At 42.7% G+C, this 26,704-nt stretch overlaps 1 protein-coding gene across 4 annotated transcripts in view; it reads left to right on the top strand.

Annotated features, from left to right (window-relative positions):
- The first annotated feature begins 2,004 nt into the window (after positions 1-2,004).
- Positions 2,005-26,704, top strand: part of pax7b (paired box 7b) — a 52,819-nt gene continuing 28,119 nt past the window's right edge. Inside the window, exons 1-5 of one of the 4 annotated variants that reach the window (XM_042097604.1) lie at positions 2,005-2,449; positions 3,410-3,645; positions 4,055-4,181; positions 4,338-4,466; positions 24,537-24,736. In XM_042097604.1, coding sequence (XP_041953538.1) covers positions 2,365-2,449; positions 3,410-3,645; positions 4,055-4,181; positions 4,338-4,466; positions 24,537-24,736 — 777 coding nt within the window. In that variant the 5' untranslated portion in view covers positions 2,005-2,364. Of the gene's footprint in view, positions 2,450-3,409; positions 3,646-4,051; positions 4,197-4,337; positions 4,467-24,536; positions 24,737-26,704 lie in introns of all 4 variants that reach the window. The other 3 variants (XM_042097602.1, XM_042097603.1, XM_042097601.1) reach the window with 3 other exon arrangements.

Below are 26,704 nucleotides of genomic sequence, written 5' to 3'. Positions count from 1 at the left end.
GACAGCCTCCTTAGGCATACAGTGGAGCCCATGACGCCGACAGCACAAGGATCCACTTTCTGGTACTTTGTCGCCCTCTACTGGGAGCCTATGACAAAGGAGCCATTGACCATTTCTCTCCACCTATTTTTAAAGTTTTTTGGAGGGTTTTGTGAAGTATAAAACTACCTGCATCTCCAAAATAATGTTGGCCTTTTTCACACCCATGCAATCCTGATCAAGGATTTTTTGATAGTCATTGTAACAGATTAGAGGCGAATTAGTCTGTATTCCATCATTGATAAGACATGGACTACACGTGGGCTATTTAAAACCTGTCAACAAGTCACTTCAGCTACTTTAGTTTGATAGCCTATAGTCTAAAATTAGGTATAGGCTACCCATGAACAAATGATAAAAAGGCAAAAACAAAAAACTAAAAAGGCTGCACTTCTCGACCTTATAGATAGAATTCAATGAGCTACTAAAGGTGAGTGGAAAATTAACACAAATGTTTACAGACCTCTCAGACCTGTGTCTGTGGCACAGCCCACTGGTATGGTAAAGCCCTTGACGGCTACTATAAACTATTAAGGCAGCGGGGAAACAGGACCTCCCAGCGCATCTAAATGTGAAATCGAAATTTCACCCCACCACACTCTAATTGTTGGAAAAAATTACTTGTGAAATTGCTTTTATTCAACGATTTATTTCATGGTAATTCCCATCCAATGCTTTGGCCATTTCACATTATTATTTTTACAAAGCGGACTAAGAGGAGGTCATTGACATTTCTCCTCTTTTTAAATTGTGGTTGGTAGGTTACACATTGATACTTTTGGAATAAGAATACTTTAAGGTTACGACGAGTCTGAAACCGTGTTGGGTCTGTCTGCGTTACAGACTCGTGGTCCCAAAGGCACGCGAGTGGTTGCACACTCTAAACATCATTTCTACCATTTGTAAGTCGAGACAGAAAACCTGAACCTGACCCTCAAAGGTGCCAGAGCCAACACCTGCGTGGGCCAATTATTTAGGTTATGAATGATACACGCTTTTAATTAATTTGCTACCCGTATTACTTTCTCTGTGCTCTAAAATACTCGCTGTAAAAATGGTTCCTCAAATGGCGAACATTATTCCTGTTCGTTTTACTAGGCCTGTTCAATGTTCAAACACCAGTAGACTAACAACAATATCAAGGTAAGCAGGCTATTTGCAAAGACATTAACCACGATACAGTTATTTTCTGTGCAAACGCAGGAGGGGTTTAATTTCAGCCCATCATACAAAATATGGCATTACACAGGCTGTTGGATTTCACAAAGGTCAGACGACATTCGATAGCAATAAATATTCTCATAGAAGAGGATTCCATTTAACAGTTCCTGTAGAGTTGCACAGGCTTATGAATATGACACAGCACTGATTGAGAAGGCATTCTGCGATATATATCTTATATTCCAATACAATATTCACAAAATATATAATATTAGAAACAATTTGTCATATCCAAATGACTTTCTGAATTTGTCGAGGGGCAAATGTGTTTTACTTAAGCATTAAGCTAACAGAGAACGAATAATGAAAGTGCCCGATTGTGCAGGCTTACAGGCATGAACCAAAACAGTGTCTACATTTAGACATATTCTATATCATTCATCACGTCTTCAGCCTCTCTCAAATGAACCTAGTTTAAGTTCTACGCTCACTTAGGCTAATAAAACCCGTAATTTGTTTTTTTTTCTACGTGCTGCTGCCTTCACCATGTGGTCCTTTTAATCAATCAAACGTTTTTGTTTATTTTCTACTGAGAAGAGGCGGTGTGCAGTGAATGAAAATATATGAAGTGTATTTGCGTCGTTCGTCGTTTTTTTACCATTGGCCGAAAAAAAACTTGGCAGAGCCTCTTTCCCTCCTCATGAATAAAAGAAAGCTGAGAGAGCCTATCGGCGCGCGCGACACCCCCTCCTTCACCGCGCGTTAAAGTTATCCACTTAAACTACTCTCAGCCTCCAAGCGGACTTTGTCATCAAAAACTACCAGACCTTTTAGCAAAACACAGCAAAGAATTAAGTAACCTTTGTCCACTTGAAAGTGTCAGGAACACCCCCTCCCTCCGTGAGCGCACGCTGCACCTTGTTCGCGGTTGTCTTGTTTTGCCCATGCCCCTCTCCGACTCGCGGGAGGCATAGCTGTGTTTTCCAGCGTTGCATGAGGTTCACAACTTGTAAACCCATCGGGCTGGATGTCTCTTTTTCTTTTTTCTTTTGTGACCAAAGGAGTTCGCAGATTTTTTCCTCTCCAAAGACATTTTCATCAACAAGTCTGGACTCGTGTTCACCATTTGAACATCAGCCTTGTTTTAGTTAATTCTACAGAAGAATGTCATCTCTGCCGGGAACTGTACCCCGAATGATGCGACCAGCGCCTGGACAGAACTACCCCCGTACTGGATTTCCTTTGGAAGGTATGTGCAGCGCATTAAAATGGGTGCATGGCTGTCAGAAGCAATGGAAACTTTGAAAATAGTTTGGAACCTATATATGGCTACATTATTCATAACCAAAATATATATTTGTCGGGATAAATGTTTCACTAAAAGTGAAGGCGAGGGTAGTAGGCGAGGGTAGCTTTTACATACATTTGGTTACATAAAATTAAACCAAACAGCCTAACCCAGTGTTTGGGCATTTTTAATCGAGCAGTTACAAGTAGAGAAAATGTGAAATGGGCCTGTTTATGGAACAGAAAAAAAGTAAAATAAGTTAATGTATGAGGAAAACACATGAGGAACATGGGGGAAAAATATTCATCCTCATATTGGCAGCAGGGCCTATTCGCACAAACGCGGTTCGTGCTCAAGTGGTCTCAATAAAAGACCAAACACGCTGCTGACCAGTTACCCCATATCCAGGATTTGCTGAAGTGGCCTGTGCTACAAATGAATGTAAACTACATTGCAAAGCGACGTATCAAAGGATTACATCAATATTTGTACATCATGACTGTGAATAGTGAATCGGGATGATGCAGCTATCGTTGGTGCCTCTTGAATTCCCGATAGACCATTCAAGTGGTGTCTGTTTAATTACAAATTATGGGAAATCCTAGCAAGACGGACTATAGTATTTTTGGATAATAGTGTTCCACGACGAGTTAGACGACAGAAAAACAAACAAATTGTAGGCCTATTTGGGCCAGGCCTACACTGTAATCATTTAAATTTAGACAACAAATGTCAAAACAAATATCTTCACCGCTGGCTTGTCTCTCTGAATTTACAGAAAAGAGCAATAGCCAACCACACATATTTTCTGTACAATTTAAAGGTCATTTAACACTGATTTTACAAAGCAATATTCAATTTATTTAAATGATTTACGAATTGCTCATATCTATACTGCGGTCCCATTTTCTTGCCATATAGTGTCAACCCCTCTGGGTCAAGGTCGGGTGAATCAACTCGGCGGTGTTTTCATCAATGGAAGGCCATTGCCAAATCATATCCGACACAAGATAGTGGAGATGGCCCACCACGGCATTCGACCCTGCGTGATATCCCGACAGCTTCGAGTTTCCCACGGTTGTGTATCCAAAATTCTCTGCCGGTATCAGGAAACCGGTTCTATCCGTCCTGGTGCAATAGGAGGGAGTAAACCCAGGGTGAGTTGTGTGCTACTCTTCTGGGGTTAACTTGGCTGAACTAATAATGTGCTTGTTTTATTCCTGGAATTGGGGTTGCCATTTAATCAATTATGTATTATCTGGGAAGGATAGCTGTTGCATAGAGGCTCCATGTTATAAACTGATTTCACTGGCAGCATAGCATATCCTCCTAAACTTGTATTGAAAGTTCGTGGGCGCAGTGGATGTAGCCTTCACTAGCCCTACAATAGCCTATGTGATATTTCGAAAAGAGGAATTTAAACGCAGGCCGAAAAGACACAGCACATTTTGTTCATTTGAAATAAAATGTGTTTTCGTTTTCTTTTGCCTTTTCTTGTGTCCTTTCTGCTCTTCCGTCACCCAAATCAAATCGTTTCGTTGGGCGACAAATTCAACACAAAAGCAGGTAGCAACGCCTGACGTGGAGAAAAGAATCGAGGAGTACAAGCGCGAAAACCCAGGAATGTTCAGCTGGGAAATCCGAGATAAATTGCTGAAGGACGGGGTGTGTGACCGAAGCACTGTACCTTCAGGTGAGGCCTCATCTGGTAAGCAATACTCCTTTTATTTTGTTTTACATCAACGAAAATACATGCTACTTTCATTTTGGCTATAATAATAATAGCCTAATAATAATAATAATAATAATAATAATAATAATAATAATATTTAAATTATTTAATTGTTAGTGAGCTCCATTAGTCGGGTTCTGAGGGCTCGGTTTGGAAAGAAGGATGATGAAGATGACTGCGATAAAAAAGATGATGGAGGAGAGAAGAAAACTAAACATAGCATCGACGGCATACTCGGTGATAAAGGTAAATACATGGATTTAAAATGCTACACATGTGCACATGCTGTTTTGCACAATGTTGTTTTTTCACCGGAGGGACATTAATGTAAAGCTCATTTAAAATTTGATGTCAACACAAAATTCAGTGACAGGCCAACTTATTTACAATGCAGTGTGTATCGCGGGTCGTGCGTAATGGGAAATATATTTTGCAAATAGCTGCGAGATTTCAATGCTACTTAGCTGGAAGCCATCCGACTGATATACTTAATTATTTATATTGCTCCTGACGGGAGGTATTTGAGGGTAAATTCATTTGCACACCAGATTCCTCTGGAGTGGTGTAAATGGTCCCTTGAAACAGCAACTGACAGATGACCGATGTGACAATCAATATCAATTATCAGCACATGAGCTCACAGTGGTGCGCAATGGTGAACGTGCAGCCATTGAGAACGCAGAGTGGTCAGCGAAGAAAAAAGAAAACGCTGGACTTTGCTGGAGTGGTGTGTTACCATGGTAGACTACAATCTCCTGTAGAGAGACGTCAATACCAAATGGATTATAATTTTGCAGTCCACTATCAAAATTGACTTTTTAACAATTTGTCGACTTGTTAATGACTTGAAAGCCTTACATCAGTAACGGTTCCGATTTTGCATCACCCTCGGTTACGTTTTATTGGCTATAATCCGTTTTGAATTTACCAACGGATATAGCAAATAATAGGCTAAAATGCAATAGTCTTTGTATTTGGCCTATTAAATGCAAAGGTCTAAAAAATAAAATCAGAAAAGAAAAAATGCATTTCTCTCAATTGAGACAGGTTTTCTCTAAACTTGAAGATGAACTTTAGTCCAAAAGACCTTCTACTCTATTGAATGCTTTTATAGCAAAGATTCGGAGGTACAAAGGCAGAACCTAAAAAGCAGGGCAGCGAAAAGGAATGGGACTGTCCTTTCACATTCAGAAACCCGTAAAGAAAGAAAGAAAAAAAAACTTAGGACAAAAGGCCAAGAAGGGAACTAAAGGGAGATGAATTATTCAATACGCCCTGCTGTTAGATAGTTTTGTAATATTATAGAATCGTCTGTTGGAGTAGAATGAGAATTGGAGGGTGCAAAATGTTTCATTCTTATTTGGAAATGCCTACTGCTCATTTTGGAATCGCACTATTGTTTGCTTCAACTGTCGTATTTCCCCAAGTGTGTGTGCGTGTGTGTGTGTTACTGAGAGTGGATTTCTGCGTGTGAGCGCGCGCGTGTGTGTTGTGTACGTGTGTTTTATGAGGAATATTGTCATGCCATTTCCTTAATTATACTTTGTGAATTTAAAAATTTCGCCCACATAACTCAGAGACACATTTCACCCAAACAACTTATAGCCAATGCATATGATGCAGATAATAAAAAATGATGTTCTGCACACCTGAACATATTTTCACCATGCACTGGAGTTACATTTATAATTGGGCATGACTTGGTGCTGTACTTAACGCGGTTTGATACAATGCGTAAATATGACGTCCTTCACCCACCTCGAATTGACAGCCACTTGAGATCAGGGCCAGCGCCAACAATCGGCACAATCCCGGGGACAGCAGGAGCTGGGGCTCTTGGATTATGGATATAGAGAGTGACAATCCGTGATTAGAATTTTTTAGCCTGGGTTCTAGATCATTTTCAAAGCTTCCATGACGGGGTGCAACGGACGAATATTACGCATGCACTCTGCTTGCATTTACGTGTATTATTATTATTATTATTATTATTTATGTTGAATGTAGCGCATCAACGTTTCTGCATCACTATTGTCTTATAAACTCATCATCAAACGTCTGTCCACATGTTTGGTGACACGATCAAACGAGGCTACTGCACATCTTCTTATATTTAAGTCTTAAAAGATTCGTCTTTGCGCGTGTTTCACTCGCTCATCCAGCTGGCATTTAATAATGTTAAGACTTATTAGAGCTAGTAATGGAAACGGTGTCTTTTGAATGAGCGACTGTGTTGGGGAAGGGTGTAATAGCTCGCAGGCATGGTAAGAAATGTATTTATCCCCAATCAGCCCTCACTCTCTGAGTTTCAAGCACAAACGTTATGTTGAAGGGCTTTAAAGCAGATTAAATTGAGCCTTTTATTTCTTTTCACTTTCATCTCTAAATGGCTCACTCTGACTAGCCCAGGGCAAGAATTTATGAGATTTTAGCTTTTCTTTTACAGTTGTTAAGATTTCGTCTTATTTATTTATTTTATTTTGTTTTTATTTTATTTTGGTTTTATTTTTGGATGGCATTAGTCGATAGGACACCCTAACCAGAAAAGCAAGATGAAAAAGAAAAAAACACCAATCATTTTAAGTTAAGGGATAGCCTATAATTTATCTGCATGCAAATTGCCAGCTGTTTATTACAATACATGGGGGTGGATTTGAGGAGGAAAGAGCGCTTAGGTGCCGTGTCTGAGCCTCACAGAATAACAACTGGTGTTCATTCAGATTTTATGGTGCTTTAAAGAAATGGGGCTCAAGATGGCGAAACCAGACATGGCAATATTTAGTTGTCCTGTTAGCATGTGTTAATTATCATAGCATGCCAGTTTTTTTACAGCATGTCAGTTCTTTCAACACCCATTGCTTAAGATACACAAATATAAACAATCGGCTCCATCTCCCCCTCACTCCCCAACAGCCTTATATCCACTGGCAGTCAAATACAAAAATAAAAGGCAACAGACCTACATGCATGCATAGCATACAACTTAAGACAGGTAACCTGATATTCAAAAGCGGTTAGAAAACCATTTCACAAATCAGTGATGTCCACAGTTCAAAATGATCCGTCAAGATACATATTGCACAATGATGCCGACATGAACGACAGATGCTAAAGTGATAACACGAAAACCATACAATGATGGCAGATGACAGGCGCTTAAGCAATAAAGATTCCAAACCATCATTCAAAAGTTAATATCAATCTCAAAGAACAGCGGTGTCAAATTAAACCAGTGGCCAATTGTGAAGTCAAGTGCGTTTCATGTCAACGCAAACCACTGAATACTGGTGGTTCTCTGTAGTCAGACGCATGTTCTGATAATAGGAGCAAAAGAGAATGTTGAGGTCAAGACTTTGGGTGTCATGTCGTCCAAAGGTCATGGATCATATAAAGTAACAATAACCATCTGACTTAAGGTCAAATAATAATAAACAGGAATATAATAAGCCATATATATTTCATTAAAATGCAAACCGAACGCAGTGCATACATGCTCAAGTACGGCAGAGTGTGTTTTGGCCTGCGTTTAGCTAGGCCTACTCATATTTGTGGAATATGAAATTGTGTTTAGGAGTCTCCAATAAGCTTCGTTGAAAGAAAAAGGGACGACGGGATGAGTCGGGAGACCACTTCAAACAAATTCATCTGGAATGGTGTGAGAGAGAGAGATTTAGCGAAAGTATGGAGAAGTTATTTAGCTATTAATAACATTTTTTCCTCGGGCATCGAGAGTCACTCCATCTGCACTTTCTCGCAGCTATTTGGCTGGGTTGAAATTGAGGGAGACCCAAATGTTGGGAGGAGATAACACAATCATCACAGCCGCGGTCCTGCGCTGTGCATCAGTGTATTAAACTCGGATTAACCTCCCCTTTCCCCCTCACTGCCTCTCCACATTTCATCGGAATTTACATTGGGAGGTTTTAAAGAACACATAAAAAGAAAAACAAATATTAAACATAAATAGAAATAAAAAGCTATAACAGTAGCCTGCCTCTGTTTTTGAATTGCTGGTTATTATGGCGTTCCAAATGCTCTCTGGATGTATTTTCACAGACCTACAAGTTTGTTGCAAGGCTGAAAAGATTCTGTGAGCTAATGATTTTTGACAGGCTCTAATTATTTCACAGGAACTGGTGAATTTAACAACTGCAGCAAATGTATCCTTGCAGTATTGTACCACACCGTTAAATTTTACCGTCACATGAGGAAATACTCTTGTACAGCATTCTCATTCAGAATAAAACCGTTTGCGCGACGAAGTCCATTAAAACCAAATCCTGATAAACCATGTGACGTAATTCGTGGAACAAATCAAATTAGTCCAACCAGCAACAAATGACCATAATTTAGAATTTAAACGGCTTTGCCAGGCTACGCAACTTTAAGAATTTAAGTGAAGAGTTATTTCATTAAATAATTTGCCCATGAACTGAACAGCCGCATTTTCAAATACAGAGGATGCAGAGGATTTTCTCTCATCATTTCTCTTCAGTTCTCCACCTCAACTAGCATCACCTTAATTTTCAGCAGCTGTTTTTTTAGAAACAAAAAGCCTAATGATTCAAACGGACTAAACTAGGCAATACCAGTAGGCCCTATAGGCTATTGTTTTAATCATCATTATATAACATGCGATTTTTAAATCTGAGTTTTTACATGCCCCTTTCTAACTGACAGCAGGGAGCTACTGGCTTACATTTTAGAATGAACAGACATCAAGGTGATAACATGATAGGGCCTACTGTTAAGAACTGCTAACTTATTAAGATATAAGTCACCATTCGAGAACGCGTGGAGTATGCCTAAGCCCCCTGGACCGGGTGAAATATTAATGTGCAATTAGGCTACATCCAATGGCTCGGGTGACCTGTTAACCTAAAGAGCACCCTTTAGTTGTCATGGAAGGGATTTTGCTGGGTGTCTCAGATTTTTTTTAAGTGAGAGGGGAAAAAGAAGGGAAAAAAATAGAAAGTAGGTGCGAAGAAGTAGAAGCGGCTAGATGAAATTGAGAGGCTTATAGTCTTTGATCCTTGGCTGCTTTTGCTTATCTGAAACATTTGTGGTGACACCACCACAATAGGAGTTCATCATATTACAGACTGCCAGTGCTGCTTTCAAGCCTGCCTGTCTATTAATTAAAGCATTTCTTGCCATGTGGGACAAGCCCTATCTCGGTGCCCATATTACTAACGTGAATGGTTTTTGGATCTCTGGTGGGTTTTTAAAGGGACAATCTCCCTTTTCTGAGTACTTAGCACAATTCAAAAGTCTATAGAAGACACGAGCATTTTTTATTCACGTATAAAACCAAGTACATAATCCTTTCCCACTCAATAACTTTGAAGGACCCCCCTCCTTACTTATGAAAGAAATAGTAGCCTCAAATCCTGCGCTGTAAAACAGTTTGATTACCACACTTTTCGACAGAAATGAAGACATATCGAATATGATAAGTAGTGTTATTTTTGACACATAGACGTGTCATTCATCACTTGAACTGCATAGACGTGTGTGTGTGTGTGTGTGGGGGGGGGGGGGGGGCATCCCGGCAGATTTGAAGAACAAAACGAACAAACAACAAGGGAAAACTCCTGCTGGCTCCAATAAAACCGCTGGCCTCGGGGCTTCCTATCTTGTGTCACAAAAGTGTTTTTGATGATGGGACTTGCCATTACTTTAGCACGTTGCCCCATAAAACGGGAAGCTCGTGGAACTTTCCATGACCCCGGCCAAAGCCTTGGATGTCTGTTTTAAGTAACAGCATCAATGTCTTTGTCGTTTCGACAATAAAGATTGATTTTTTGTCTTGAATATGCCGGTGCATTCAGAAAATATACACGGTGTCTATCTACGATTCACAATATGATATTACGTAGGCCTATCTGACCCTTATTCCAGTTGCCATCTGGTTAGTGGCAGGACGTCTACGTTACGTGCACTGCCTGGCCAGAATTGGGGTTTAGCGTCAATTAACACAAACATATATAGGCCTAACCTATTGTTTTCGGATTTGTTTATTGTTTGCGCCACTGTGTGTGGACCTAGGCAAATGAGACTATTTGTTGATTTTTTTGTTCCTTTATTGTCGTTTTCTAATTGCATCAATGAGTTCTTTGGGATAACAAATACTTAAAGGGGAGGAACTAAACTGGCGGCACTGAATGGAGGAATAGCGGGCCACTTCTTTGCCATGGCGTGTTCAGTGGCCATTCCTTAATCCCTCTTTCATTTTGCCGACAAATGCCAAGAATCTTGTCTGGAAGCCCAATGGGAAAGTGATTGGCCAACAAAAGGGAATCATTTGGCGAAGGGAAAATCTGCAAAATGAGGTTCATAAGTTTGACACCATGATTCACTGTCATTTGTCATACCTCGATTTTAGCTCAGGTATTACGCATGGACGTAGAGTAGGCTAGGTAAAGGTGAAGTCATATCAATTGATCTAACAAAATATAACATCTAGCAGCAATTAAAAAAGGAATATGAGATTAGACAGACATAAATAATTTCAGATTCATCATATAAATTACTAATACACGAGTTTAAACTTCTCTGTTGGCAGTTCGCAACTTTGGTTGATTCTGCATAAGCGCGCTGCCCATTGCACATAGGGGCAATTTAAAGTGTAGCGGTCTCTTTTTACTTCCTCTCTATCCGGCTAACTTGATATTTTATGCATGACTGGTTTATTAGTCACCGCTGTGTGGGGGGATTTGACGGGGGCTCCTGGGGTCTAGATACCTTCAGTAAATCCAACTCATTTTGCACTTCCATGTAATTCATCCCGGAAGCCTGAGGAGACGGCCCAAGGTAGAAAAGGTATCTAAACCCTTTCATCCCACGTTTTCTAATAACTGGCCCATAACAAACTAACGTTTTTTCGGCAAACCTTTATAATCACGCCATACCAAAGTAGGCTAAACCAGCTCATACTCATACTCAGCCCATAGCGAACATGCTTGCACATTTGTCATTTTCAGAGAGATGGCCTCCAACAATAGAGTAATTTGGTGAATTTGCCAAAATCAAATATATTGAGAGTGCCAACTAGGCCACATTTCACTGATTGGCGCTGTGGGTGCTAGATATGTAGTAGCCGTTAGTTAGCTACAAACACAACAGAACACAATCCTGTACATCTGCAGATGACTGCTCAACCTGTACAGTTTAAAGCGCAGGATTACGGAGTCTACTAAAGCATTTGTGGTAAGCATGCAATACACATATTTCCGGAACAGGTATGCTTACCTTTCAAACACATGACCTGACCTAAGGTTCCCCGTAGGACTTGGTCCTATCAGTTGATTAGAACGAAGTTGCAGCGAATGATATATTTGTTGTTGGGCATATTACAGGCCTAACGAGCTTGACGCGGAGCACCTGACGAGATGGCAGGCTGTAGTGAGCCAGCAAAGCATTTCCTGTTATAACGATATAATTTTCGGTCGCACTATGCAGTTTGCATCATTCCATTCATCGCCATCACATCTGTTACCTAAGTACTTCCTGTTACTTCCAGGACAAACATGCATATTATTTAGGGTAATCATCTGAAGATTGGCTAACTTCATTAGAAGTATTAGGCTCAGATTTGGACAGAAAAAAAGTTCCAACAGGTAAAAGGACAAGGTACAAGCCTATTCAACTTTAGGCTACATTCTATTTTCCTTGCCAATTTTGTTTGACATTTCCTTCAGAGTTAGTGTGTGAGGACGTGATTAACAGATGTAAAACAATCAAATTCTTGATAAGCGTACACACTTTATATGGTCATTATTCAATTTTTATCAATGGCCTCATGGTTCAAAAGTGAAGTGTTTCTAGATTGGATAGTTGGAGGACTATAATTGCAGGCAGCCATGAACAGTCCATTGTGGCACATGAGAACAGAGAGATAAGAACAGGATGGCTAACGTCAGTATCATCCACACTCTCCACTATAGCTATTACATTTAATAGTAATAACAATGAGTCAATATGTTACCATGCAGTGCTACATAGTTTATACGCATAACATGACATATAGTGGCAAAGTGGCATTTAGCCTAATTCTTTAACCTCTCTGAGCAGCACATGGAATGGATCTACTATTACTTTTTAAGAAATGAATTGAAAAGTCAACAGTTCTTTACTTGTTCTTTTAAACGGCCATTGTTCCCTATAAGGAATGTCTTTGTAGCTGACCTAAAATCATTCTAGTGTTTGACAGCCCACTCTCCCTTTTAACAGTCAATTGAAAAGAGAAGGAAAGGGGGTATAGAGAGAACCGTCTGTTATTTTGTGTCTTTGGCCTGGCTACATAAGCCATTCAGAGCAGTTGATGAACTCCTCCAAAAGTTTATTAAGAGTGTGGAGATAATAGGAACTAAAGCCTTTAGGCAAGTGGGGAGACAGTTTATAAACTAGCAGCCTTTGTATCCTAAAGGCAGATGCATGAATACCTTTCAATGGGCTCCCTCAAACTGACACGATCAAGCCAGACAACAGCATGTTAAAAGGGAGAGGGCCTTTTTCTCCCTCCTTTTCTGTTGTGTGGATCTGTATTTTTTTGCATTAATGTACATCTGCGGTGGGAGGGGGTCCAATCTGGGCGTGTGTTGAGCCTCAGTCAATACTGCAGTTCGGGGTCTTTAGTGCGTTTGAAGTAAAGTCCTGTGTTCCACACGCCCACACTTGGCAGCAGGTGTCAGAACGGCAAGAGAAATATGGTAATCGCAGTGAAAGAAGCAAAGGTCCACCCTCCTCAAAATGGCTGGAATGGAGCATTTTCCGAGTGATTGACTTGGAGGTTACCCTTTTTTGTCACGTCGCTGTTTGGTCTGTGGTGGAAAGTTATAGAACTTTTACCTCAGGGGTTTGTTAGCCAGACTTTTTTGAAGTGCTGAGATTTGTTTCTGTTTCTATATTTTCTTAATATGGATGAAAAATGAAAAAGTGGCACCGTAACATGGTTAATTTATAATGTCTTTCCCCATATTATTCCCAGACACATCTTAAATGTGAGGTACAGGCATGGAATGATTTCTTTGACGCACATGGAAAAAGTTTTCCTTAGTCTCAATTGAAATAACACAACTAATGTGAAAATTACCCCCCAAACAAAGAGCCCTCTCCTTGTAGCTGTGGACCCACCAGTAGAATAATAGGACCTGTGATTCGTGACCTTTAGGTCTCCTCCCTTAAAGCCTCTCAATGGCGGGAGTGTCCAAGCAGAGGTGACCCTGGAAGGACAAGCCCGAGACGTCTGGCATGGATGATGTCCCTGGCAGGTGTTACTATTAGATAGCCACAGCCAGGGAGTTAACCAAAGCAATGCGGTGAGCCAGTGTGAGTGAGGAGAGGAGAGGAGAGGACAAAGAGCTGGAGAAGGGGAAAAAAAGAATGAGCCAGATTAAAGAGAGATTACACTCCAAGACAGCTATTAGAGAGAATGAGGCCACTTCAAACAAAACCAAGCAAAACACAACAAAACAAGAAAATGTAGAGCAAAATGATCAATCTGTTAGTTTACTAAACACAAAATGCCAATGTCCTCATCTGTTCCAAGGATAGACCCCTCCACACACACACACACACACACACACACACACACACACACACACACAGACAGACATACACACACCACCATCACCATCACCCAAAACCTATTGCAGTCTTTGTTACGGTGTTGTTTTCTAACTAGTGCAAAAAAAAGTGAGTGCAGAGACTTTTAAGAGCAAACTTTGTTTGTGCTGCATTGGAGGTGTGTGTGCAATGGTCTGCTGTGTGTGTGTGTCAGTGTGGAGAGAGTGAACATATTTTTCTTCCTAGAATCTCTCCTTTTCACTGAGATCTCTCTGAGATTTTTCTCTCAAAATGAGATTATTCATGTTTTTATTCATTATTCATGGTATTTTGCCACCATGAGTTGTCTTTTGGTCTGAACTTGCTTGAATGTGCTTGTATTACAACTTTTGCAATCTATGCTAAGCAACAGGAATGTGTTTCTGCTGCATTGCGAGCTGTTGTTTTGTCTTGGTTTTTATCCCTTACTTGATGTTTGGGCATTGGCGTTGAGTGTTGTTAACTTCTCTTGTTTTTACAATGTCTAACTGACCGTTTGAAATCCATCTGGGCTTGTTAGAATGACGACTGTGGGTCAGCAGTCTTAGTGTCTCTATCATTACCATGCATGGACGTGTGAGGCTGCAGTGGACAATACAGATTTATGGCCTATTTAATTATAATGAAGGCATGGCCTATAATAATGTGTAACTGTGATTAAGAGCAGGGACATTTGTGCAGCTATGATTAGTGGTTAACCACCATGGTCCAATGGCTTAAAAATCACCGTCAGCCCACGCCACTTACGGCCATAAAATTCCCCATTTTCTGCTCTTTAGTCGGTTCGCCCCAGAATTGTTCATTAGCTTTATTTATATGTGTGTTGCTGCAGCCACACAAAGACAATAAACATGTTCCTAGAGTGTTGCAAATCAGAAATTTGCTCAGATTTTTTCCACTAACTTAAAACGTGAATGCGGTGGCCAAAGTGTGAACAGCGGTAGGGGTGGCCAGCTGGGAGGGAGAGAGAGAGAGAGAGAGAGAGAGAGAGAGAAAGGGAGGGAGGGAAGGAGGGAGGGAGGGAGAGATAGAGAGAGAGGGAAGGAGGGAGAGAGGGAGGGGGGAGAGATAGAGAGAGAGGGAGAGAGATAGAGAGAGAGAGGGAGGGAGGGGGGAGAGAGAGAGAGGGAGAGAGAGAGGCAGTTCTCTCTCCCACTTCACAGCCTCAAACAGGCTTGTCGTTACATTTTTAACTAATGGGCTTATTTATGCGTCCACTGTCAGTTTCTCCTCAGGCTGTGCTCACACTCCATTTTTTCTAAAAAAAACAGCGTCTCTCATTTCACTCCATTTTAAACATACATGGCTGTACTTGATATGTAATTCCAGTTTTGGGAGTAATTAAAAACTGAAGGTGTGAGGGCTATACCCAAAGTGTTTGATAAATGAAGTACCGTGCTCATGTCATTCCAGAATTTATCAGTCAGACAGTGAGTCATAAGAGAGAATATTACTTGACAAGAAATCTGGCAAAACTAACGGCAAACTTAAAATGATGTAACCATCCTAGTCACCTCTAGGTCTTTATGATGAGAATGATTAATATACATCACATTTGACCTGAAAAGACTAAATACATCACTTTTTTGCCAACATTTTTCTGGGAAAAGTAATAGTGTGAAAACTATGAACTGAATAACTGACAAACTGCCTCTTTGAGAGCGAAACTCCCCGGCAACTAAAAGTAGGTGGATGGCTTGAAAAGCACCTTTTAGCCATAAGCTTTAAAGAGGTTCAACATTCCCAAATCACTTATTTGTTTGGAGGAAAGACAAATCTTCATCTATGATTATTAATCTGCTTTTTCCTAAATAAGATTATTCTTTCCTTTTTAAAACTTTTGCCATTCCTTTTTTTCCAAGCCAAGAGCTGTCCACTGTGAGCTTGCATTAATATATATAATGCGCCGCCTTATTTTTTGGCCCTAATCTAAATCAGTGGTTAAATTGACTGTCAGCACTTTTCTGTTTATGATGCCGTTTTATCTCCAGAAAGACGCTTGCATGGCACTGCTGAAGTAAAGCACTGATAAAGACTTTGCATTTCATAAAGGGGAGTTTGCTAAGACATAATGTCATGATAACACAGTCATTCTAGACAGAACTGGAGAGCTGGATCGAGTTCACCACCAGCTACACACACACACACACACACACACACACACACACCACACACACACACACAAAGAAACACATACACACAAACAAACAAACATACACACACACACATACACACAAACAAACAAACAGACACACACACACACACACACACACACACACACACTTTTAGCATTTTTCTCACCAGTGTTTGTCTTACATTGTGGAATTATATCAGTGATGTTATGTTATACATCGGGAGGAACTGCTGTTCCCAAGACATCACCTGGGGCAAATATTCAGCATGATGGTTTCTCTTGGCAAGTGTCTATGGCTTAATGCAATATGACATAGAAATTAAATGCAGTCATTGCAATTCAGAGAAATTTTGGAAAATTGCTAGAGGTGTATGCCAACACATTGACAAAGACATTGACTTTAAACTGAAATAAAACAAAAATATGTATGTGTTTATGCATTTCCCCCATGCTGCAAGAGTCATTCAGCATTACTAGCACTTATGCTGCAGCTTAGGTCTTTTGAAGCAGGAAATGAATGGCTTGCCTTTAACTGAAAGAGAAAAACTTGTTGTAAATTGACACCTCCTCCAGTGGAAGAAAATAGGCAGAAAATGAGTTGCCACCCCCTCCTATTCCCTTTGAAAACATTCTTACTCCATGCCTCCTTTTATAAACAACAATCCACTATGTTCTTGAATGATGCAATCTCTGGGTGATAGGCGGGAATCTGCTTTGCATTTTTCCCCTCCAAACTCAGTGTTTTGCCAACTGCTTGTGCATCGTCTCATTCTGAATTCATACATCTCTAGTCGAGTCCCATGCCAGTTGTTCTCAACTTACAGTGTAAACTAAATTCCAGAGCACCCAAAACCCCAGAGATACCATCCATGCAGAGCTGCCCCGCCTGGCCACTCCTCTCGGTGTGTGTGTGTGTGTGTGTGTGTGTGTGTGTGTGTGTGTGCGCGCGCAGGAAGAGCACCGTCTCTCCCAGACCCGAGCTGGTTGACTCCACTCCGCACTGCTCTGCTCTGCGCTTAAGTGGATTCATATTCAGGCAGTGCTTCTCTCCAGCGGTGCTCGGGCACAGAGAGTCAATATGTCAGCGTTTATTGATGCCCCATGGAGCTGCACAGGGCTGTCAGGCCTCTTTTTAGACTTAAATGGCCCCCTAAGGTGCTCCTTCTATTGGCCCTGAAAGGGGCCCGGAGGCCCCTGAGCCGCTTTGTTGTTTAAGGTGAGCGCACACTCACAGAGGCGCCGCGGACAAATAAAAAAAGCGGGCCACTGAGCCTTCATGCACATGACAAGACCTCTAAAAGACCATCACCCATCAACTCTTCTTCTCATTTTTCTTTCTTTCTCTCTCTCTCTTTCTCTCTCACTACCTCTCTCTCCCCTAAACTTTTTTTTTGTATGGTGCCGAAAGAAAAGGAGGACTAATTGTTTGTTGTGGGAGCCTGAGATTATGGAACGTTCCCCTATTCTTGGTCCCTCACCCCCCCCTATTCTCTCCAGAAGCTTCTTCTTCTCCTTCTCGGTCTTCTTAAAGACGGGCTTTTATCCCCAAGAGGCCAGAAGAATAAATATGCAGAGCAGGGCGAGACTGAGCCTGGGGGATGATGTATATCTTCCTCATGTGCCATATCAACAAAACTGATTAATACTTACACATTTAGTTTGAAATGACAAGGATGAATGCAACAAACGGAAAAGTCCCTTCTTTTAAGTGTGACCTAATAAACTGATTGTTGTTTCATAAAGGCTGATGATCAGCTTTATTACTTCCACATATAACAATCAAAATAATGTGTTATAATTCTCCTATTTATGTACATAAAAACAATGCACGTAGCATTAACTAAGTGGGCAAGCACATGGCCACTCAAATCAGGCACAAGATGCAGTGCTGTCAACCCAAATGAAAGCAATTGTAGTGCTTCTTGATGAAATCCCACCCCACCCTGTCCTATGGCTGGTGCACGGCAGCATCAGAGCTTTAGATTCCTCTTAGATGCCAATGCAAGAGACAGGTCTGTTCAAATCCAGCCCTAGAGCCAGCCCGTTGAGAAGCAGATGTATGTCAGAGATAGCTACATAAGAGTCCCCATTTAGGTCTGCTCCTTCAGACTGCCCAGCATTGAAGTTAATCATGATTGATACATGGGGCATAGAAACAATGGACATGTGAACAGCCATGGGGAAACAGCATGGAGTTGTTGTCTATAAATGAACTATATAACTATATATATATATATATATTGAAGGAAGTTACTGCAGGTTAAAGTATAAGCCTGCGATATGCTGTGTGTTTAAAGCATCACAGGTGTCTTCCCTGCCAATATGATGTTAGGGTTTACTGCAGAGCTCTATGACAGTTATGTGGATGATAGTTATGTGAAGTAATGTGCTCCCATGGTGGGCCACAGCAGTGAGCAGTGGTAAAACACTGTCACTCTAATGCCCTAATTGCCCCCCTCACCCCCCCATCCATCTGACCCTGTCCCAGCTAACATTTATAAGTCCTTGGGGACAAGATGTTTGGGTGGTCGGTGGATGATGAAGACAAATGCACAAACATTTGCCACCATGGAGAGACATAGAGAGAGAGAGAGAGTGTGTGTGTGTGTGTGTGTGTGTGTGTGTGTCTGTGTGTGTTGTGTGCTTCAAGGGGATGTTGCAGCTGCGGAGGTCGGTGGTGGATCAAGGCCACACTGCCCCAGGCGCTTCTTAGCTAAGGCACTAAAGAGGCCAAGAAACCCTGGCAGGAAGGCCACAGGGAGAAGGAGAAAGTAAGGGGGTAGTTACAGAAACAGAGAGAAAGAGAGAGAGATAGAGAGAGAGAGGGAGAGAGAAAGAGAGGGGCCTGAGTGTGGTGATAATGATGGATATCCCATCCACAGTCACAGAAGTTGGGGTCAGCTCGGCGAAGTGAGGAAGAAGAATGCTTGTGTTAGGTGGCCATCATTCCACTGTGGCCTGTGGCACTTCTGACAAACTCCAGCACATCAAAGTCACTGCTGGATTTGGTGAAATATTTCAGGAACACTCACTAGGGGGGGACGAGGGGGGGGGGGGGGGGGACTGGGTTGCTTGAGATATTTAGTTCTCAAAAACAAGATCGCGTTAATTCCTATCCGAGGTTTTAAATGTTTCCCCCCTCTAATTCCTTGGAAATTACCAATGAAATAATGTAGTAACACACATGAAAGCTTACATCTACAAGTGAAGTTCATCCCAATGGGATATTCTTGCCAGTAAAATAATTAACAGGATTATTAAATGAGAATACAAGGAATATTGGTATTTCTTGTGCATCATGAATTTCAGATTATTGAAACGAACGACTGCTATGTTTAGTTATCCTGAAAAACATGTACATGTACACTGCATAATACAGTCCCAGTAATTCTTAATTAAGCTTTAATTTCATGACAAATACAGGGGCATTTTTATCAACATCCCTTGAACTTTCAAATGGATTTACAGTTGTCATTTCACAATAATCTGGATGTTCCCTATTATTGCAAGGACAGATAAATGGTTTAAACTTCAACTTTTAATGGGATTTAATGATTTAAAGTGTCACAAAATGCTATTTTTTGTGTCATGCCACACTTAGGCATGTGAAAAAAACAATGCTTGCCACTCTTTCAATGCTACACCTCCTTTGTAGTGGAAAGGTCTTTTTTCTCCTGGAGTTAAAGTAGTGGAGGATCAGCATATGCCTTGCTCAGTCATATTTATGCTGCCGCACATTCAACATCTCTGGGAACCTGCCACGGTCAGCCATTTGCGTGATGGGCCCTAACATGCCAATCTGCAGATCTCACAACAGACAAAGATGAGGTCCAGGTTTAGCCATCCTATCAGCATCAGCGTCTGGTTCATTACCATAATCCCATCTTCATTATTGTGTGTGTGTGTGTGTGTGTGCGTGAGACAGAGACAGCTAGAGAGCGAAAGAAAGAGAGTAAGAGAAAGTGGGAGAGGGGCAGAAAGAGTGAAAAGGAGACGCTTCTGACCTTCAGCATGAACATGCTGTCAAACTTTTTTTGTCTGTCTCTCTCTCTCTCTCTCTCTGTCTCTCTCTCTCTCTTTCTCTCTCTCTCTCTCTATCCCTCTCCTCCAAGCAGCAGGGCTGAGGCTCTGCTCATGTGCTGTGATATGCTAGTGAAGTGACATTGTAATCGTTGTGACTGCGGCCGAATGAGACGTGGCACAACACATAGTCATCAGTCATGGCCAAGGGGAGCTGGCGCGAGTGAGGCGGCGGCCCCTCCGATTTGTTCCTCTGGCCTCTCTGTTTATTCAACTGCTGTTGAGGAAAAGAAAGCAGAGATGACAGAAGAATTGAAGAGAGAAAAAGAAGAAGAAGAAGAAGAAGAAGAAGAAGAAGAAGAAGAAGAAGAAGAAGAAAATAAAAGCAACTTGGAGTAATGGCGATCACAAACCACTAAGAGGACCAATCTCTGACTCGGGCGAAATCTTCTCAGATAACCATGTGGGTTTGACGAAAAGAAAAAAGAATAAAGAAAAGCAGAACGAGATAGACAGACAGGGGGTGGAGGTTGGGAGATAGAGAGACAGAGAGAAAGTGATGCAAAGCAAGGATGGATACTCTGGGATTTCTGAACCCCCCCCACACCCCCCCTCTCTAAATCCAGCAGCATGTAGAAGAGAGAACAAATAAATTCCATGCTGTCTCTGAAATGAAAGCTGCTGCCAGCCTCAGGACTCTGAGGTGCCTTTGCAAAGTGATCTACGGACCACTGTGCCGGCCTCAAGTGTTGTCATGGCAAGTTAATGGCAAATCGCTTTGCTGAAATCCTATAAAAGCCAACAAAGGGGATATGTCCCCTTGGTGTGTATGTGTTTACTCTTTACCGAATGCTCACACACACTCGCACCTACACACAAACACACACACACATATATATATATGTATACATTTTGAGTGTCGGACAATTTGGGAGAGAGCAAACCTTTGTGGAGTGGGGAAGGAAGAGGAGTTGATTTAATTAATGCGGCCTCATGTCCTACGGCCACATGTAATCCGCTGAGAATTCTTGAGTGCGAGCTTTCGGGAGACAAAAAGACATCCACGAGGAGGCTCTTCAAGTGGCCTGTAATGAGAGTCTCTCTGTAATCCCATAAGTCCTTGTTTAATTAAACGACAGAGTTGGCCTGGAGTCTAAGCCAGTTTGATGGGGCCCCTTTATTGTTTTTGGTGTTTGGAGGCAAGTCGGTGAACTGTTTGTCCGGCATGTAGCCACACAGTCACACACACACACACACACACACACACACACACGTGCACAAATAATAATAATAAAAAAAATACAGAAGCACTCACACATATTCCACCAACTTAACCATTAGCTTTGTTTTTTGGATACTGCTCAGATACAAAACAAGCAAACAACAAACAGACAGACAGACCTTTTAGATATAAGTCAAAACATCATAAGTGCCTGATGTTTCAAAACAGATAGTGTCTGACTTTTTAACCAATGTCATTTCTGCAGTTTCTTCTTGGCTGAGGAGTAGGATCAACTTAAGGTCATGCTCTTCAGAGAAGCAGGCAATTCATTACTCCCCACACCTTGCCCTGCCACGCTCCATCAAAGGCAGGACGTCGCATCTAATATGTTGTCAGATGCCGGTTCATGGCTTCCTCTCCCAGTTCATGAGTGTCAAGCAAGTGTTATACTTGTTTACACTTGTTTCCACGTCTATGCACAACACCCACACCCACACCCACACACACACACACACACACACACACACACACACACACACACACACACACACACAAACACACACTCACTTTCTCCAAACTCATAGTCATTAGTGTCCCCTGCAGCTCTTTGGAAACGTGAGAGCAGAGCACAGGCCAATCGGCTGCCATAAACTCCTCCAGTTGTCACAGGAGACACATCGACTCCTGCCAAAAAAAGCCCGAAACCTGTCCAACCAGATTGATTCAATGCAGGAACTGTTGGAGATCCAGGTTTTTATTGTAGGCTTGTGCTTTTGATCATATTAACTGTGGTTGCAATACCATTGTTGAAGATTCAAAACAAACGTCTGCTTTAAAGCTAACTTGAGGCACTGTTGCATATTAGATTTTCTTGTGCCTTTGTAGCACAGCTACATGTAAGATGTAGAGTAGAGCGTAGAGTGTGGCCATAAGCAGAGTCTCAGACTTCTTTGCCTTTCATTGGTCGACTGCTTTCTGAGTGCCCTGGGTTGGGAGTGGAAAGCATAGGAGAACGGAGGAGGTGAGGATCACAAACAGGTTCAGAGCCATCAGTTTCTGTGGCAGATTCGTCAAGTTCTATTGTGTAGCACAATATCTGTGTCTGTGGATACCAGGGCAGATGGCTCCTCAAAGCCATTAAAAAAGGTCCTAATCTAGCCCACCACTGAACCTTTCATACTCTGTGCCCACACCCGCACAAAGGGGGTGCCATGGGAGTAATGACCATTGTTTAAAACGAGGAAGAAAGGGAGTGAAAGTGCAGCGGCATCAGTCAGTGCCCTGACGGGGTTGTGGGAGTCCGGGAGTGGACTCGGAGGAGTGTAGAGGCAAAGAGGAGGCTCTGGAGTTCCTGTGGCTGAGGCTGGGGCTGGGCAGAGTGAGGGTTGGTTGGGGTTGAAGCTGGGGAGAGTGAGGGTTGGTTGGGGTTGAAGCTGGAGAGAGTGAGGGTTGGTTGGGGTTGAAGCTGGGGATAGTGAGGGTTGGGGTTGGAGCCGGGGAGTATAAGTGTTGGTGGGGTTGGAGTTGGGGAGAGTGTGTGTAGTTGGGGTTGGGGAGAGTGAGGGTTGGTTGGGGTTGGGGGTTGGGAGCGAGGTGGGCTGCAGAGGAGGGTTGGATGCTCCCTTAGCTGAGTCCAGATTTGGACTCAGGCTCTCTGACTCCTGGGCTCGGACTGCAACCGCCACTGCTGCCGTGCCACACCGCACCGCCCTGCTCTGCTCTGCTCTGCTCTGCTCCGCTCGACTCAGCTCGGCTCCGTAATCACAGCCCCTCAGAGGGGGCAGGCAGGGAAGGCCCCTCCAGCTCTGGCCAATGGGAGCGCAGGAGCCACAGCCGTCTCTAATGTGGAATGGCTTAAATTTGGGGAGAAGTCATGGCCTGGATTAGGGCCTGTGTCTGAGGAGCTGGGCCCCCGATGCTGCCAGGGGGATTTGGGGGGAGGATCAGCCCAGCGCTGCCCAAACTGGAAATAAATAAGGACTAAACTCAAATGAAATGATAAAGGAGAGAAAGGCTTTCTTAGCACACTCCTGCCACACAATGCTGGATGTGAAGGTTTTTTGGTGGACAGTTCAGATTTTGACCTGAAGAATAGTGGAAAGCAGGTTTATCTCTGTCGTGTACTTTTCATTTGATTGTGTGGAAAGTATTCACATGATTTGTCAAAGTAAGAAGCATGCCTCCGAAACTGAAGAATCTAACTGTTTGTATGTATCGTAAACCCAATACCGCAGCAGGCTTTCTAAGGTATGCTTGGAGGATGAGGTGCATCTCAAGCGAGTGTTGTTTTTGTCGTGAACGAGATGCTTTCTCACTTTACCACCCACACTCTCCCCTGCGTCTTGCGTCAGTTTCAGTCCGGTCCCAATTGTGCGTCTCCTCAGAAGAAAGCGGCGAGTGCTGTGGAATTGTTATCTGTAATTGACAAGGATGGCTGCGTGAGAGCGATAATCTGCGAGTGCCGCGGTTATTTTAATCACCGAGAGCCGATATTGTGCGCGCGGTTTTAATGAAACGAAACACAATAATATAACCCCAAATATTCACACACTGCCAGTTGTGTTCCAGGGCCCGGGGCCGTTTGCGAAGAATGGCAGTACATGGATCGCTAAGGTGGTCTGGGGAGATTAACTCTCCCCGACACTTTGCTGTAGGCCCCAGGGGCTGTTTGGATGTGTACTCACACACAAAAAACTGGAGCCTCATCTCATATAAATAACCACACGTTGAAATAATATTTGCTTGAAAAGCCTCGCCAGCCTGTATCGTTTTCAATTCTCTGTCATCCATCTGCTTGCTGTTGCCCCTCCTCTTCCCTCCACATATGCACACACACACACACACACACACACACACACACACACACACACATACACACACACTCACACATACACACACACACACGCAAACACACACATGCACACGCAAACACACACACACACACACACACACACACACACACACACACACACGCAAACACACACACGCACACGCACACACACACACTCTTCGGAATTGTGGAAATGTGATGGCTCCCACGAGACACATCATAGAAAGAAGAAGAGGAAGAGGAGGAAGAAGAAGGAGGAAAAGCTAGCTATCCCCCTCCCAGAGTGGCATGTTGTTTGACGCTTCCAGTTTTTTGCACCCTTCTCTCTGTTATCCTTTCCAACAACAAAACAGCATCACTTTGTCCCCGTATTGGGGAAGTGTTTTTGCCACATTTGTAGGGTGGTGAGCGGAATGTGCAGCAGCATGTCTCTGACGTTCTCCTCCTCCTCTTCCTCCTCTTCCTCCTCTGCCTCCTCTGCCTCTCTCCCGTCTGTCCGTGCAGGTGGACGCATCGACGAGGGCTCGGACGTGGACTCGGAGCCCGACCTGCCGCTGAAGAGGAAGCAGCGGCGCAGCCGGACCACCTTCACGGCCGAGCAGCTGGAGGAGCTGGAGAAGGCCTTCGAGCGGACACACTACCCCGACATCTACACCAGGGAGGAGCTGGCCCAGAGGACCAAACTCACGGAGGCGCGCGTGCAGGTAGAAACGCTGTCTCACGCTCTCTCTCTCTCTCTCACACACACACACACACACACACACACACACACACACACACACACACACACACACACACACACTCTGTCACACTCAAACACACACACACACACACACACACACACACACACACACACACACACACAATCTGACACACACACACACACACAAACACACACACACACACACACACACACACACACACACACACACTCTGTCACACACACACACACACACACACATATAGACACACTACCCCATCCTCTACATCAGGGAGGTTCTCACAGAAACCTGAGTCCATATTGGCCAACACACATTTTGATGCACTGTTTAACAACACACTTTCTGATGCGCTGTTTAACAAGGATTGACAGAGACTGACAGAGGTGGTTTACTTTGAAAGTCCAGCTCTACATGTTGCATCCACCTGAGTGAGTAGCATAGTGCTTTAATCAGGGAGGAAGAGATTGTGAGAGAGGGCCGATGGGTCATTGCTTGGGTGGCCATAAGATATTGCAGCATATTTAGCCTTTGAACCTGATGAGATTTGATGAACAAAGTCATCTGCATGGCTGTTGTGTATATTGATGTTGTTATCAGAGCTAATTCTCACCAGATGTTGAGCAGTATGAATTTCACTAATCAAAAACCTAAATAACTACTAAAATAATTACTAAAATAATGTATTAAGTGAATAATGTATACATGATGCTTTTTGGGTTGAGTTCAGAAAGGGGTTGATTCTGGTGGAAATTATTTGTAGTAATGTTTGCTCACCTCCCTGCCCCAACACTGACTTGCTTATCAAGCCAAAGGAACCTAAAAAGCATTGTTTCCTTTCCGTTTAAAACCTTTTCATTTTATTTTATTTGGTCAGGTTTTTTTTTAGTCCTACCCAACAAGCAGTAATTGAGATATATTTAAGTTTGTACAAACAGCTTCGGTCATGTTTTTCAATTTAATTTTTTCCTTCTTAAAGCAACAGTATGAAGTTTCTTTTTCCTTACACTAAGTTTGAGTGAGAAAGTGATGAATCCCCAGTTGAGAGTTTCTTTGTGTGTGTGTGTGTGTGTGTGTCCACACGTGGTACACTGCGCCAGGGGGCACGGAGCAGAGCACGACAGATGATACTTTATAGGTCTGATCCTCGCTGTGGGAAATGCGCATGAGTTTCACAATGAGAGTACAGTCAGAGGTCAGCAATGTGCAGAAATGTCTGAGCTGTGGTGCTTCCAACTGTTACTGGACTGGCTAGTGTGACTGAAAGGACCCTTGTAGACGTTACATGTGGAAGCTGCGGGCTGTTGCTGTGTGCAAGCTCCCCTGGAGAACTTTTCTGCAGAAAAAAAAACATTTTCCTGCTCCTGCTTTTTATTTTTTTATTTTTTTTTTTTAAAAAGAGAAAATACTTTTTCAGGACTTCTCTATGTGATTGACCTGCCATAGATCGCCTCAAGTCATATGTTAAATCATAACTGTGGGTCATTTCAGGAAATCACTCTTTACGCCTGTTATTTGGGGAAAGAGCAGTCTCAGGTATTCAGTGTGGCTGACCTGGAAGTGCTTAGAGAGTATCAGTCTTTAGTGGATACGGGAGTGCATTAAAACGTAATTGTCCGTTTCCAAAGATTCTTGTGTAAATGTCTGTTAGTTTGCATTACAGTGAGTGTCTAAATGTTTGTCTTAGTCACAGCCCTTCCCCGCCGAGCCTTTTACGCAGGTTTAGAGAGCGCAGTGGCCGGGACATTATCATGCAAGGTCTCCAGCCAGGGGAGGGGTTCAGCCTTTTGTTCTGCTAGAAAAGAGGAAGCTTTGCTTTGGCACATCAGCGATCAGGCTTTTTCCACCAAGCTGTAGGATGCACACCATCAATCTTAACCCATCTGTCCAAACCCTGGCTTGGTTTCCTGGTTTTAGAATGCACACGGTTTGACTAGGATTAAGTAAAAACAA

Source organism: Alosa sapidissima, chromosome 7, assembly GCF_018492685.1.
Source record: "Alosa sapidissima isolate fAloSap1 chromosome 7, fAloSap1.pri, whole genome shotgun sequence".
NCBI lineage: Eukaryota > Metazoa > Chordata > Actinopteri > Clupeiformes > Clupeidae > Alosa > Alosa sapidissima.
Note: the sequence above shows the minus strand (reverse complement) of the source record. Positions and strands in the feature narration are given on the sequence as shown.